The 11,854-nt window shown below is 42.1% G+C and overlaps 5 protein-coding genes across 6 annotated transcripts; 3 read left to right on the forward strand and 2 right to left on the reverse strand.

Moving 5' to 3' along the window:
• The first annotated feature begins 1,196 nt into the window (after positions 1–1,196).
• LOC6624370 (heat shock protein 27) lies at positions 1,197–2,100 on the forward strand. Its single transcript, XM_002047126.4, has one exon. The coding sequence runs from the start codon at positions 1,357–1,359 to the stop codon at positions 1,822–1,824; it is 468 nt and encodes a 155-aa protein (XP_002047162.1). The 5' UTR covers positions 1,197–1,356; the 3' UTR covers positions 1,825–2,100.
• A 1,087-nt stretch (positions 2,101–3,187) lies between these two features.
• Positions 3,188–3,976, reverse strand: LOC6624240 (pupal cuticle protein Edg-78E). The gene is made up of 2 exons (XM_002047127.3): positions 3,816–3,976; positions 3,188–3,750 (listed from the first exon to the last, which is right to left on the reverse strand). Exons 1-2 carry the CDS (start codon positions 3,825–3,827, stop codon positions 3,400–3,402), a joined length of 363 nt encoding a protein of 120 aa, XP_002047163.1. The 5' UTR covers positions 3,828–3,976; the 3' UTR covers positions 3,188–3,399.
• Positions 3,977–6,414: 2,438 nt separating this feature from the next.
• On the forward strand, positions 6,415–7,067 carry Cpr78Cc (Cuticular protein 78Cc). The gene is made up of 2 exons (XM_002047128.3): positions 6,415–6,566; positions 6,650–7,067. The coding sequence occupies exons 1-2, from the start codon at positions 6,555–6,557 to the stop codon at positions 6,995–6,997; spliced, it is 360 nt and encodes a 119-aa protein (XP_002047164.1). The 5' UTR covers positions 6,415–6,554; the 3' UTR covers positions 6,998–7,067.
• An 802-nt stretch (positions 7,068–7,869) lies between these two features.
• Positions 7,870–9,868, reverse strand: LOC6624313 (probable serine hydrolase). 2 transcript variants are annotated; one of them, XM_015175252.3, is made up of 3 exons: positions 9,710–9,868; positions 9,241–9,377; positions 7,870–9,174 (listed from the first exon to the last, which is right to left on the reverse strand). In XM_015175252.3, coding segments are annotated over exons 1-3 (1,083 nt in total). In that variant the 5' UTR covers positions 9,711–9,868; the 3' UTR covers positions 7,870–8,229. The 2 variants fall into 2 exon arrangements, with proteins under 2 accessions (XP_015030738.1, XP_002047165.1); XM_002047129.4 differs by having other exon boundaries at positions 7,871–9,174; positions 9,714–9,867.
• A 445-nt stretch (positions 9,869–10,313) lies between these two features.
• LOC6624371 (probable serine hydrolase) lies at positions 10,314–11,707 on the forward strand. Its single transcript, XM_002047130.4, has 2 exons — positions 10,314–10,577; positions 10,639–11,707. The coding sequence occupies exons 1-2, from the start codon at positions 10,461–10,463 to the stop codon at positions 11,530–11,532; spliced, it is 1,011 nt and encodes a 336-aa protein (XP_002047166.1). The 5' UTR covers positions 10,314–10,460; the 3' UTR covers positions 11,533–11,707.
• The last annotated feature ends 147 nt before the right edge of the window (positions 11,708–11,854 follow it).

Raw genomic sequence — 11,854 nt, forward strand, 5'->3', positions numbered from 1 at the left:
CAATGAAAACCCACACGCATTTATTTATACTTATACCTAATTGCTTAAACGTTTATCTATTGATGTGCACCGCACTGTCAATTGCTTCCTGAGTCACAAACTCATTGAACTCATGCCTGTACATAATATACAGAGTATATATATGCTAGTATCTATACTATAGATGAACACTAGAGGGCATGGCACATGTAAATTGTCGCCGTTGTCTTTATAATTACTATCAAGTGCTGGCAAAATCTATCGCAAAACACAACAACAAGCCGAACAGAACAAGAGGAACATAAAATACAATTATAAACGGGTGGGGTCACACACACGCACACACACTCACAAATATGCCCCGAGCATCGAGACGGGGGTAAAGGGTAGGCAGGTCAGGCCCATAAATGTTATATTCACGAAGAGTTCACATTGTTGTTGTTCTCGCTAATCTTTGGTGCAAATCGATGGCAATAGTCGAAAAGCCGTTTAGCAGACAACGTGGCCATACAAATTGCCTTTTGTTCTGACTAAAAGCTACAAATGTTTCAATCCAAGCGCAGAACATGCTGTTGACACAATATCTCTATCTCTATCTATATCTGCATCTCTATCTGTATCTGTATCTGTATCTGTGTCTGTGTCTGTAGCTAGCTAATTGAAAATGAAAATCCGCATAAATAGTCAATGCCAAATTTGGTCATATAGTGAAAAGAATTATGCGACGTTTTCGAATGTTTGTTTCCACATTTCCGCTAAAGAAATTTGTTAATTTAGCTTAGCCCAGGCACACACACACACACACATGAGTGTATCTCTAACAGCGGAAATGCTGCGTAATTAAGTTGAACTTGCACGTTATGGGAGAATAGGCTGGGCTTTTATTTTGTGGATTTGAGACAAGAATTGATTTGGGCACAACTGACTAGAGCAAGTTATGTGGCAGTTCTTAAGTAAGTCGGGTCTTGCGGAAGTTTCACAAACGCAGCAGCCCCCCAAGGAAATGCCGTTCAGCTGGCGGCCCACAACAGCACAACCCAACAGCCCACCAGCCCAGCCCCATCAAGATCGAGGCTAAAACAAGCAGCGCCCGCTGCCAACGGCTGGAGCTGATGACGACGTCACAGTTGTCATTGCCGCTGGCTTAGCCCACTGGAAGCGCCGACCCAGCTGGCGTGCTGGGCTCTATATAAGGCGTCGATGCTGTCAGTGTCGCGTTTAATTCACTCAGCGCAAAAATCGCGTGCGGACGTTCAGAAAACGCGGCGGATCGTAACGTGAAACGGAACAATTTTGCTAAGACAAGCCGTAAAGTTTCGCAACGCGCTGCTGCGTCCTGCCCCGAAAACCAAATACACACACACACACATAGTCGACATGGCTTTGGTACCGGCTACGAACAACAGCACGGATTGGGATTATTGGGATTATCGTCGTCGTTTGTGGCGCGATTGGGATCTGACCGCCGACTGGGATCTGCCCTATTGGAAGCGTTTGTCACGCGTCGGCTCAGCGCCGGATCTTAGTCGCGTTGTCGTTGGCAAGGATGGGTTCGAGGCCAACGTGGATGTGCATCAGTTCAAGCCATATGAGATTACCGTCAAGACCACCGGCGACACTGTCGTCGTCGAGGCCAAGCACGAGAAGCGACGAGACGGTGATACCTTCGTGGGACGGCACATTGTCAAGCGTTTCGTGCTTCCGCGCGGCTACTATCCCAACGATGTGCGCTCCGAGCTCTCCTCCGACGGCATACTGACCGTGCGCTGTCCGCCGTATCTGAGCAATGAGCGCAGCGTCTATGTGCGCCAAGTGGGACCCTCGTACCTGAGCATTAAGAACTAACACACACACACACACACACATACATTAACACAAGCTAGCCTCAGGCGCAGCACAGCATGTGGAAGCAGTTGTTTTGTTTTTGGTTTTTGTTGGCGGCACTGCCTTGCGCAAAGCATCCGAAAATGGCACTCGAGACGAATTTTGTTTACAAATTAATTTAATTAATTTAAGATACATTTTCACAAGCGACAACAAATCTTATTGGACTTTTTTGTAATTAACCAGAAACAATTTTTAGTTAAATAAAATGAAAGTTTAATTTATTAAAAACGAAAACTAGTTCGAGTTCGATTGAAAAACTCGACTTAGCCCAATTACCAAATTGTTAGCCATGGCCAAGAGAAATCCGTACAATGTCCACGACTTCGCGTGAGACCCAAAACAGACGGCTTTAGAAAATGTCAACATAAATTGGCCCAAACGAGAATCGGACAGCGCCAGCCCCAGACAAACATGTCTTGATATATGTATTTATATATATATAGATATATTCTATCTAGAACGCCCTTGAGCAATTTCCGCAAATGCCAACTAAGGTAAAGTTTAATTGTAAATAAAGCAATAAACAACAACAACAACAACAAACGTGTCAATCTGGAAGACTAGAGCACCACATAAACCTACACAGCGGCAAATAGTCCCAAGACAGCCCCGACAAAGTTCTATATAAATAGTCTAGAGATACATCTGACAGCTGACCATAATGGTCAATGAGTTAAAAACAAATAACAAAAAAAAAACAGCCTCAGTAAATAAAATAACAATGTTTGAAAATAAAGTCGCACGCCCACAATGCAACGAGGCGACTTGTGCGCTGTTTAAAACGCGCGCAATTGCAAGTATGTTACGGCCGCTCGACTTTTGTAGCAGCTGCCTGTCAATGGGTCAATCATTGCCCAGCTCAATGCTTAACCCCAAAAAACACTTTGTTGCTGTTTAAACAATTAATTTGTCAATCACATTGAATGAGTCAATGGATCATTCATTGATTCATTCAGCTCCTAGCGACTATTTAAATTGGGACTTCTTGGTGCTATGTTACTCACCTGAGTTCGGTTTTTTATTCTGTTATTAAAGATGTTATGAGAGTTTAGACTGGTTACTGAGAATTAATTTAAGTAAAGAGCATTTGTATGTTTAAAAGATGCACTTGTATGTGTATGCAAAGATTGACTGGATTTTCGCTCTATTTGCTTGCTCTCTCTCTATTTAAATCTTCAGCCCCTATCTCATATCATATCGCATAGAGAGGCGACTTGTAGTTTGAGGTATAAAAGTTAAGCATACTTTTGGCCTGTAGTTTTTATGAGCTGCTGTGGAAACTGTAAATTACGAAGCAGTGGCAAGCTTAGCGCTCCAACAATTTGGCGTCGTTTTAAACTAAATAATCATCTTTTTTTGTTGCTTTTTTTATGCGCGTTATGTTACAAACGAGCTCTATTAACGATAACTACAACTAATTAAAACATGCGAAAGTATGTCTCTATATAACAATGACTGCCACAGATTCAAGTCGTGTGGATGGTGGTGGTAATGTTGGTTGACTGGTTGGTTCTGTCTTCGCGGATGTGATTCTTATTGCTCGTCCTTCTGTGCTGGCGGATGTGTGCGAATGTACTCGAGGGCACGGAGCACGTATGCCGGAACTGGAGGCGGTGTGGGCAGATGGTCACCAACGGGATGGTAGCCCTCCTCATCGGCCGTGTAGCTCAACGAGATCTGTTCGCCTTCGGGTGAGATGTAGGAGAGCGCACCGCGAACGCCCGAGGGATTGCCCGCCTCCTGGACCTGAATGCCGTTGCTGGTCTCGTAGGCATACTGATAGTTGCCCTCCGCATCGGATGCTTCGTTCTGGAAGCTGCGAATCTGTGCGTCCTTGTTGATGTTGTCGGCGCATGCGCAACCGATGAGAGCAAGGCAGACCAACTGCAATTTACACTTGCGATTAGCAATGGCAACTATGAAACTCTAGACTGTTGGCTGGCACTTACATATTTGAACATCTTGAGCTTGAGCTTGGGAGCTGTGACTGCGAATGGGTTTGAGTGTTATAAGGCGGATGCTTCAACTGCAACTGATTGCTCTGCTCAGCAACGTGGTGGCTTTTATATGGGCATGGATATCGGTGGTTGGGTATGGCAAACGGGTTTTAATCGTTTTTTATGGCATCCCAGCAATGGCAATTGGCAACTACATGGGCGAAGAGGGCATCAATAATTGCCAAAAAACCGTATTATCATAATCGAAATATTTTATAACAACAATGCGCTTAACTATAATCGAATATCAGAGCCTTAAAACGCATGAGTCATTTGCCAGCAATTTATTTCCATGCTTTAATTCGGTGTCAGTTTTGCATTCGCCCCATGCAACTCTTTACTTCGCACTAAGGCCCAAATTATTTGTGTATTTTTATGTGGTTCACAAAACCAGAAAATACCTTAACAGCTTTCAATGTTGTTGTTGTTGCCTTCGTCATCGCCCTGCGGCGCCCTGCTGCTGTAGCTGGAGCTCGACTTGGAGTTGGCAGGTGCGCGTGCCCGCTTGGAAGCCGGCGCGAATTGTCTATCTATCTGAAGAGCTGTTGAAATGCTCGGATGCGCAAGGTCGTCCCAACAGCATTTGGATGCGCAGACTCAGCCTCAGCCGGCGGGCAGGCAGGCAGCCGACGATCATGATGATCCATTGTAAATTGGAAGTGTGATTTCAGGTTGCGCTTTGGCGGGACTTTTTTTTTTTTTGTAACAATTAGAAACGCTTATTCGAACCCAATAGCAAAGTTTGAAAACATTGATGAAATCGCAGCTGGGAAGAGGCGTTAACAAGTAAAACATAAGCCAATACTCAAAATCTTCCCACTTACCAATTAAAATGCAATTCACTTTTGATTCATTTGAACGTATTTAAGGTGGAATTTATATACAATATAATTTATGTTTGATTCAAATGAGTGCAAAAATTGACAAACATTTTTTTAATGGTGCTAATATTGTGTCTATGGGGAAGTAATTAGACGACCCAAAACACGAGTAATTAGCATTGATTAATTTCTGCTATATATATTCGAAATGTTGTGCTCGATAATTCACGAGAAACATATAAGTTTATAGCAATATTTGAATTTAGCTACATATTTTATCATAAATAAAATATATATTTTCCTTCCCTTGTTTAATGTACATCATTCTTCGACATTTAAAGAGCAGCTTTTTGAGACCAGATCGCCTAAGCATGATAACTTAATTAAATTGCTATTGGTTAACATGGCAAACATAGCGTTTTTTATTTTAACAGCTTGTTTGTTGTTCCGCCAAAGTCAAAGGTATTTGAAGCATGCGAAAGACCTGATTCCTCTTATGTTTCAAGCTTAACGGTTTATAAAAATAAACATAATTCAACTTTTGACTATTTTCAGGTTTGCTGCCGCATTTATAATATAATTTACGACATACTTGTTTTTTGAACGATATAAGAAATATATTTTTTAAGAAACCTCTAATTAGATTCCTGCTTATGCAATCAAAACAAACAAATAATCTATTAAAGGGACCCTTATTCTAATATTTATTGTAAAAGAAGATGTAGACTTTGGCCTAGTAGAAAATATTTATTATGTTTAAAACTATTTATAGCACACGAAAAATATGCATATATATTTTAATCATTTCATCGCCCAACGACCGTAAAAAGGTATTGTTCAGCCCAAGTGGATTGGTGCAAAAAAAAAAAAAATAAACAAAAAATGGAAACAAATCTAGAATGCATTATCCATCATCTGGAGAGACATTCAAAAATACAAATTAGTTTGGCCTTTTAGCAATTCAAATTTGCCGAACGCCAGATTCAGATCGCTGTTGAGCAAGTTTGTGTTCTAAGTCTTTTGCTTGTGCACGTGATGAGCAGATTGCGCTCTAATGGACTCGACGCCAATAAACAGGCATTTTATTAGCTGCTTGTAAAGTGCGAGGCTCGCTTTTAAAGCTCATGGCAAATAAAATGGAAGCGATCGACTCTCAGCTAATTTATTGTCATGCCACAAATTTGTATGCTAATACGAACTTGTTCCAATTTGGATGAAGAATTCTTCTTTGCCTAATTAAACAATTAAACTGGTTTGCCCAAATGCTGAATGGCCAGCCAAATCGAAATTGAAAGTGATGATAAATTGGTTTTAGTTTTAGTTTGCTATTTTTATTATTATTTTTTTTTTTCTTCTAATTTTAGCTAGTTGTATCGTAAAAATTCCCATCAAAATGTTGCTCAATCTTTCCGCTGAGGCTAATGTCACATACGTCATTATCATTAAGAAAAAAAAACTATTAAGCTCCGATGGATGACGTTTACCGCCATCTCAGTGGATCAAGCAGCCCATTCCAAAACCGCTTTGAATGAGTTTAAACGCTTTTCGAGCAGCGTTTTTCATATTTAAAATAAATAGTAATATATATATATTTATGCGTGTATTTTTTTGCCCCGAATTTTATTTAATTTAATCGCATTTTGCTTTTTGCTTACGCACAAATATCTTAAGCTCGTGGATATTTAGTACAACGCGTCATCAACGCAGCTCAACGGCGGATTAGAAACGACAACGACGACGGCGACGTCGACGACGAGGACGGCAACGTTGGCAACTGCGCCTACATATTCCAGTTTTGGATGCTGCGAGTATAAAAAGCCTCCGACGCTCAAAGATAATCAAACAGTGTGAATTAGACAACTGAAACAACATGTTCAAGCTTGTGAGTAGAGCAGCGAGTGCTTAATGAAGGACAACGCAGCGTATCGAAAGGATAATGAAAATAATTGAACTTATTTATTGCAGTCACTGTGCCTTATCGCCACCCTGCTGGTCTGCGCCCAGGCTGACAACATCAACCGGGACGCTCAAATTCTGAACGAACACAACGTGCCAGCCGATCCGGAGGGCAACTTTGCGTACAGCTACGAGACCAGCAATGGCATCCAACAGCAGGAGTCTGGCAATGCCAATGGCGCCGCTGGCAACTATGCTTTCGTGTCTGATGATGGCCAAAGATACGAGGTGACATATACCGCCGATGAGAACGGATACCATCCCAGTGGAGCTCATTTGCCCACGCCTCCACCAATTCCTGAGGCCATAATTAGGTCGTTGGAGTACATTCGAGCGCATCCACCAGCACAGCTGTAAAGTTAATATTAATTTTTAAATCATAAAATAGAGTGAAATAAACCAAAAGTTAAACCCGAGCTAACAAAAACCCATCGCTTTCATTGGGAAATATATGGATATGTGTATGTGAGGACAAAGGTTTTTCGGCGTTAACTCATAATTTAATATATGTATATGGATCATTTAGATACACGATACTGAAGACGTTTTGAGCCACATTTAACGAGCGCTCATTAATCAAAAAGCGAAGCAGATGCTACCATAATGAATGGGCACAGGAATTAACCATATTGGTCGAGGTGAAAAGTATAAAATAAATGCTTAAAGAAACATCAGACGGAAATTTATGCAGTCAATTGTGGAAGCTGCAGGGCCAACAAGTCCGTCGACGGTTCGCACCTTTTTTTTTTCTTTCTTTTGTTGCTTCATTTATGTGGCATCAAATTGCACACATATATGGTATGAATATATATAATTTGTCATTTCAATGTAAATGCGACAGTTGACCCCCAAAAATGCTAAAACAAGATACAACATGAAATACAAATACCAAGAAACAGTCTAAAATATGATGCAACAACTCGGAACAGCCGCAGATCCAAAGTGCTGCCGCTGCTGGGCTCCAAACAGGTTTCACGACTATTAACACTTTCGCTGCGCCTGCGTATTCTACCGGCCGAAATGTAGGTCAACTGCCGGCTCTTAATGGGACCTCAGCACGTAATACCCATCCGCCCAATTAACCCATCCACACCTGGATGTATAGTAAATGATCATAAGAACAAGGTAAGCCAAAGCTGAAAATGTAGTTTTTAGAAATGTTTCCGATTACGCATATTATTTATTTTACTATACATCACAATTCCCATTTCAGTTTAAATGGTTTAAACTCACGCCTGAATTCCCTACTACTGCAATAGCATAAACTGGAAGCGAGACCTTAAAGGGTTAACCCAGTTCAACACAGAGCGCATCAACTCTTTTAAGCCACCGCCGCGTGTTTGTGTAACCAGTTCCTCGTTATCCTTCAAGACGCAAAACGAAGCGAACAACCTTTTGGTGTGTATGTACATTGTGTATTTTTAGCAGAGGCAGAGCCAGAGCCAGACTTTAGCAGTATAATCAACAATTAAGTATATAAAAATAAGAGATGTGACATCGATACACAGAATCATTTATGCAACAATAAATAAGCCCCAATTGATCCAAGTTTATACTGAATTTGTGTTTTGCTTTTGTTGTTATAAGCCTCACAGTTTGCTCTCGGCAGCCTCCTTGGCCTTTTTGCGCGCCGCAGCAGAGGCAGCTGGACCAAAGCGTTGTATAAAGTTGTTGACCGGGCCAATAATAGCCTCTGGATTGTTCATGTGCAGATGATGCGTGCCATTTGCCACCAGATACTCAAAGTTTGGCTTCTTTAACAGCACTTCAAGCACTTCATCGTAGTACTTTTTGTCCTCGAAGTAGGATGACTGTGAGCCCTTGATAAATAGATAGGGACACGTAATGCGATGAGCCATTTCCACGCACAGCTCCTGGGAGCCAATCGCATAGTTGTAAAACTTAAGGCGACGATCGCGACAGAAGAAGTACTTGTCCGGATACTTGCCCGACTTTTGGATGTTGCGCGCGAGCATATGTTTGCACAGCTCCTTGTTGACAGAGTGAAAGGTGCCGATGTAGACGCGCTCGATGAGCTCGTCGTAAGTATAACTGGGCGGTTCGTTTTTGCTGCGATTGCGTTCGTCCTCTCGTAGAAATTCGTCCAGGCGCGTCTCCATGGTGCGAATGACCGAGGGATATGGGCGTTGATGTGGCTTCAATGCGTCAATGCCAATTATCATATCAACCTTGTCGGGAAAGACCGCAGCGAACACAAAACAAATTATGGAAGACATTGAATGGCCAACCAGAGACACCTTTTCCCACTTATATTGCTTCATGATAAGCCTTATCACATATAGATTATCCACCGAATTGTAATAACAGCCATCAGGCAGACGCGAAGACAATCCATGGCCGGGAAGGTCTACCGAAAGAAAAGCCACATCCGGTGATAGCAAGGGCACTAACAAATCATATGTGCCCGCATTATCTTGCCAGCCATGGAGACCCAAAATGGGCTGCACATTCTGGGGGCCATACCATTTGCCAGCTATGTGACCCCAGGGCACTTTAATGCTGATCTCGGAAAACTGGAAGCGAATTGCACATAGCATTTAACTGCGATTTACGTTCCAAAGATCAAAGTGCACACTTACAGCTCGCGTTGGCGGCTCGCCAGTCAGGTCGCCAGCATGTCGATAACGTTGGTTAAGATTGAGGTCTGCGTTGCCGCCGCCGCTGCTGCTGCTGCTGCCACTTGAATTATCCTGAAACTCAGACTCCATGTTCCTCACTGCAAGTGAACAAAAACACGAATGTGCTTTAATTCCAAAGTTTAGCCGAATAGAAGGTGCAAGCAAATTCTTATCAGCGTTCGTGCTTTGTGATTAGCCCGTTTGCGATTAGTTAATCAGAGCGAGGAGCACAATGTTTGGTTGAGAAATATGCTGCATAACGATAAAAGCAATCACAGTAAATAACAAAGGGAACCATAAAATTCAATTATCCATGCCATGCTTGATCTGGAAATATCAAAACCCAATACACAACAGATCCAAAGTTCAAGGTCAACAGGTGCGTCTAACTGATGAATGCGCTTGATTTTATTTCTCCACAGCAACTTACTTACAATTCCATTAGTTTTGTGCAGTCAGACCTTCCGCTAATACAAATTTGTTTTCTTTTCCACACTTATTAGATACGTTTAATTAAATATTGCCGTGGCAAGACCATAGAACAATAAACTAAGCAAACAGCTGATTGGCGTTTGAGCGCGAGAGAGAAATCTAGTGTTAGAGATGGACAAAAGTGCTAGACATGTGTGTTTGAGTGTTATAAATGAAAATTAGCTTAATTGCCGTTAAATAGGCAAAGCATTAACAAATCAACTAATAATAGACATGTTCAAGCACTTATCAGCACTGAAACCTAGAAACTTTTCTAATTCTAAAGATATCGATTGTTTTGGCCATCTTCGATAGTTACACACGCCTGCGTGGAGTACTGGGAAATTTTGGCGGCGTTTGTAACACTTGGATTCCGATTGCAGGCAATTTCGAAATGTCTTAAGAAAATATGTTAATTTCGTTCATATTTGGATAATAATATCTCTATTAATGAACTAATTGCTACTTTTTTTAATATCTTTAATATGTGTATCGTCAATTTTGAACTTTTATAAGACGCGTATAACCCGCATATTTCGTAGGGTATCTGTCTTTCGGCGTGTTGCTTTTTCGCTAGTGCTTGTTAAATCTCAAACGCTTCGCATGTAATCAGATGTTTCATTTCATCACGGTGATCAAGCAAGTTAGGCGTTACAGTGCCGCTTAGATATTACTCAATACAAAAAATTCACAAAATCTATTCACTCGAAATGAAAGGTCCAAGAAGTTTGCGCCTGTTGCAACAGCTTGCAAACGGGAGACGACAGAGCGTTCGTCTGGCGCATGGTCAAAGTTCAACCAACACGCTGAAGACACTAACTAAACATGTAGGTAACATGATTGCTTCACTTTCACCCAGGCATCTGAGTCACTATGCACACCTTGTAGTATGAAGAAGTCAGCATTCCCGTTCCGTGGGGTCACATATCTGGCAAATGGTACGGACCGAAGCATGTGCGTCCTATTCTAGGCATGCACGGCTGGCAGGACAATGCTGGCACCTTCGACACGCTAGCACCGCTGCTGCCCCCGCATTTGTCCTTTCTTAGCATAGACGCACCGGGTCACGGACTCTCCTCCTGGCTGCCAGCTGGCGTCATGTATCACTCCATAGATTATGTACAGCTGGTGCTACGTATAATGGAGGAATACAACTGGAGCAAAGTATCCATACTGGGTCACTCAATGAGTTCCATAAATGGCTTCGTATTTGCCGCTCTATTCCCGGAGAAGCTGGATATGTTTATTGGCTTGGACGTGCTGAAGCCCCCCATACGTAGTCCAAAGCAAATTGTGAATGCTCTCTCAGACCGCCTGGATGGTTCCCTTAAGCTGGAGCGACGCCTACGCAGCGGTGGTGAACCGCCTGCCTACGAATGGGATCAGCTGGTGGAACGTTTGCATCAGGGTAGCGAAAAATCCGTAGATATAGACTCTTGCAAGTACCTACTGCAGCGCAACTGCAAACCGTCCAGCCATGAACCTCACAAGTATTACTTCTCGCGCGACAATCGCCTGAAGTACTCGCAGTTCTACACACTCTCCCTGGAGATCGTTCTGGAAATGGCCACGCGCATCAGGTCGCCGCATCTGTTCATTAAAGCTCTGCAGGCGCCCTACTACGAGCATAAACAATACTATGATGCCACGCTGGCGGTGCTGCGCCAGAACCCGCTATTCGAATACCATGAAGTTGACGGATCGCATCATGTACATCTCAACGAGCCCGAAAAGGTGGCGCACATCATTAATTCGTTCATCAACAAGTGCAGACCCTTATGAGAATATATAGAACGGCATGAACCCCTTACATGTACAAAGTAGCTAGTTATTATCTATTGGCCGATATAGATATTATAACAGAAATTATACTGCTTGAATCTAGATATTAGGTGACGATAATGTTTAACCCACGCTTGATAATAAAAATACAATATGTTGCTTCTATTTAATTTAATTACCGTCAATACTGGTAATAACATTACAGTTAGAGTAAATTACAAACTTGAAAATGTTTGAGTAGATTTTGTTGTTGTTGTTGTTGTCTGTTTTGTTATTTTTTAAATGGAATTCGCGCCGCAACTAAAACTAGCCAATAAATACT

Source organism: Drosophila virilis, chromosome 3 (assembly GCF_030788295.1).
Source record: "Drosophila virilis strain 15010-1051.87 chromosome 3, Dvir_AGI_RSII-ME, whole genome shotgun sequence".
Taxonomy (NCBI): Eukaryota; Metazoa; Arthropoda; class Insecta; order Diptera; family Drosophilidae; genus Drosophila; species Drosophila virilis.

What these genes read in the sequence shown, in the direction of transcription:
- LOC6624370 (XM_002047126.4), top strand. Translation starts at nt 1,357, where the DNA reads ATGGCTTTGGTACCGGCTACGAACAACAGCACGGATTGGGATTATTGG.
- LOC6624313 (XM_015175252.3), bottom strand. An exon ending in GCGAGCCGCCAACGCGAGCT is followed by an intron (nt 9,175 to 9,240) that starts GTAAGTGTGCAC and finishes ATTCGCTTCCAG; the next exon opens with TTTTCCGAGATCAGCATTAA.
- LOC6624371 (XM_002047130.4), top strand. Translation starts at nt 10,461, where the DNA reads ATGAAAGGTCCAAGAAGTTTGCGCCTGTTGCAACAGCTTGCAAACGGG. An exon ending in TGAAGACACTAACTAAACAT is followed by an intron (nt 10,578 to 10,638) that starts GTAGGTAACATG and finishes CACACCTTGTAG; the next exon opens with TATGAAGAAGTCAGCATTCC.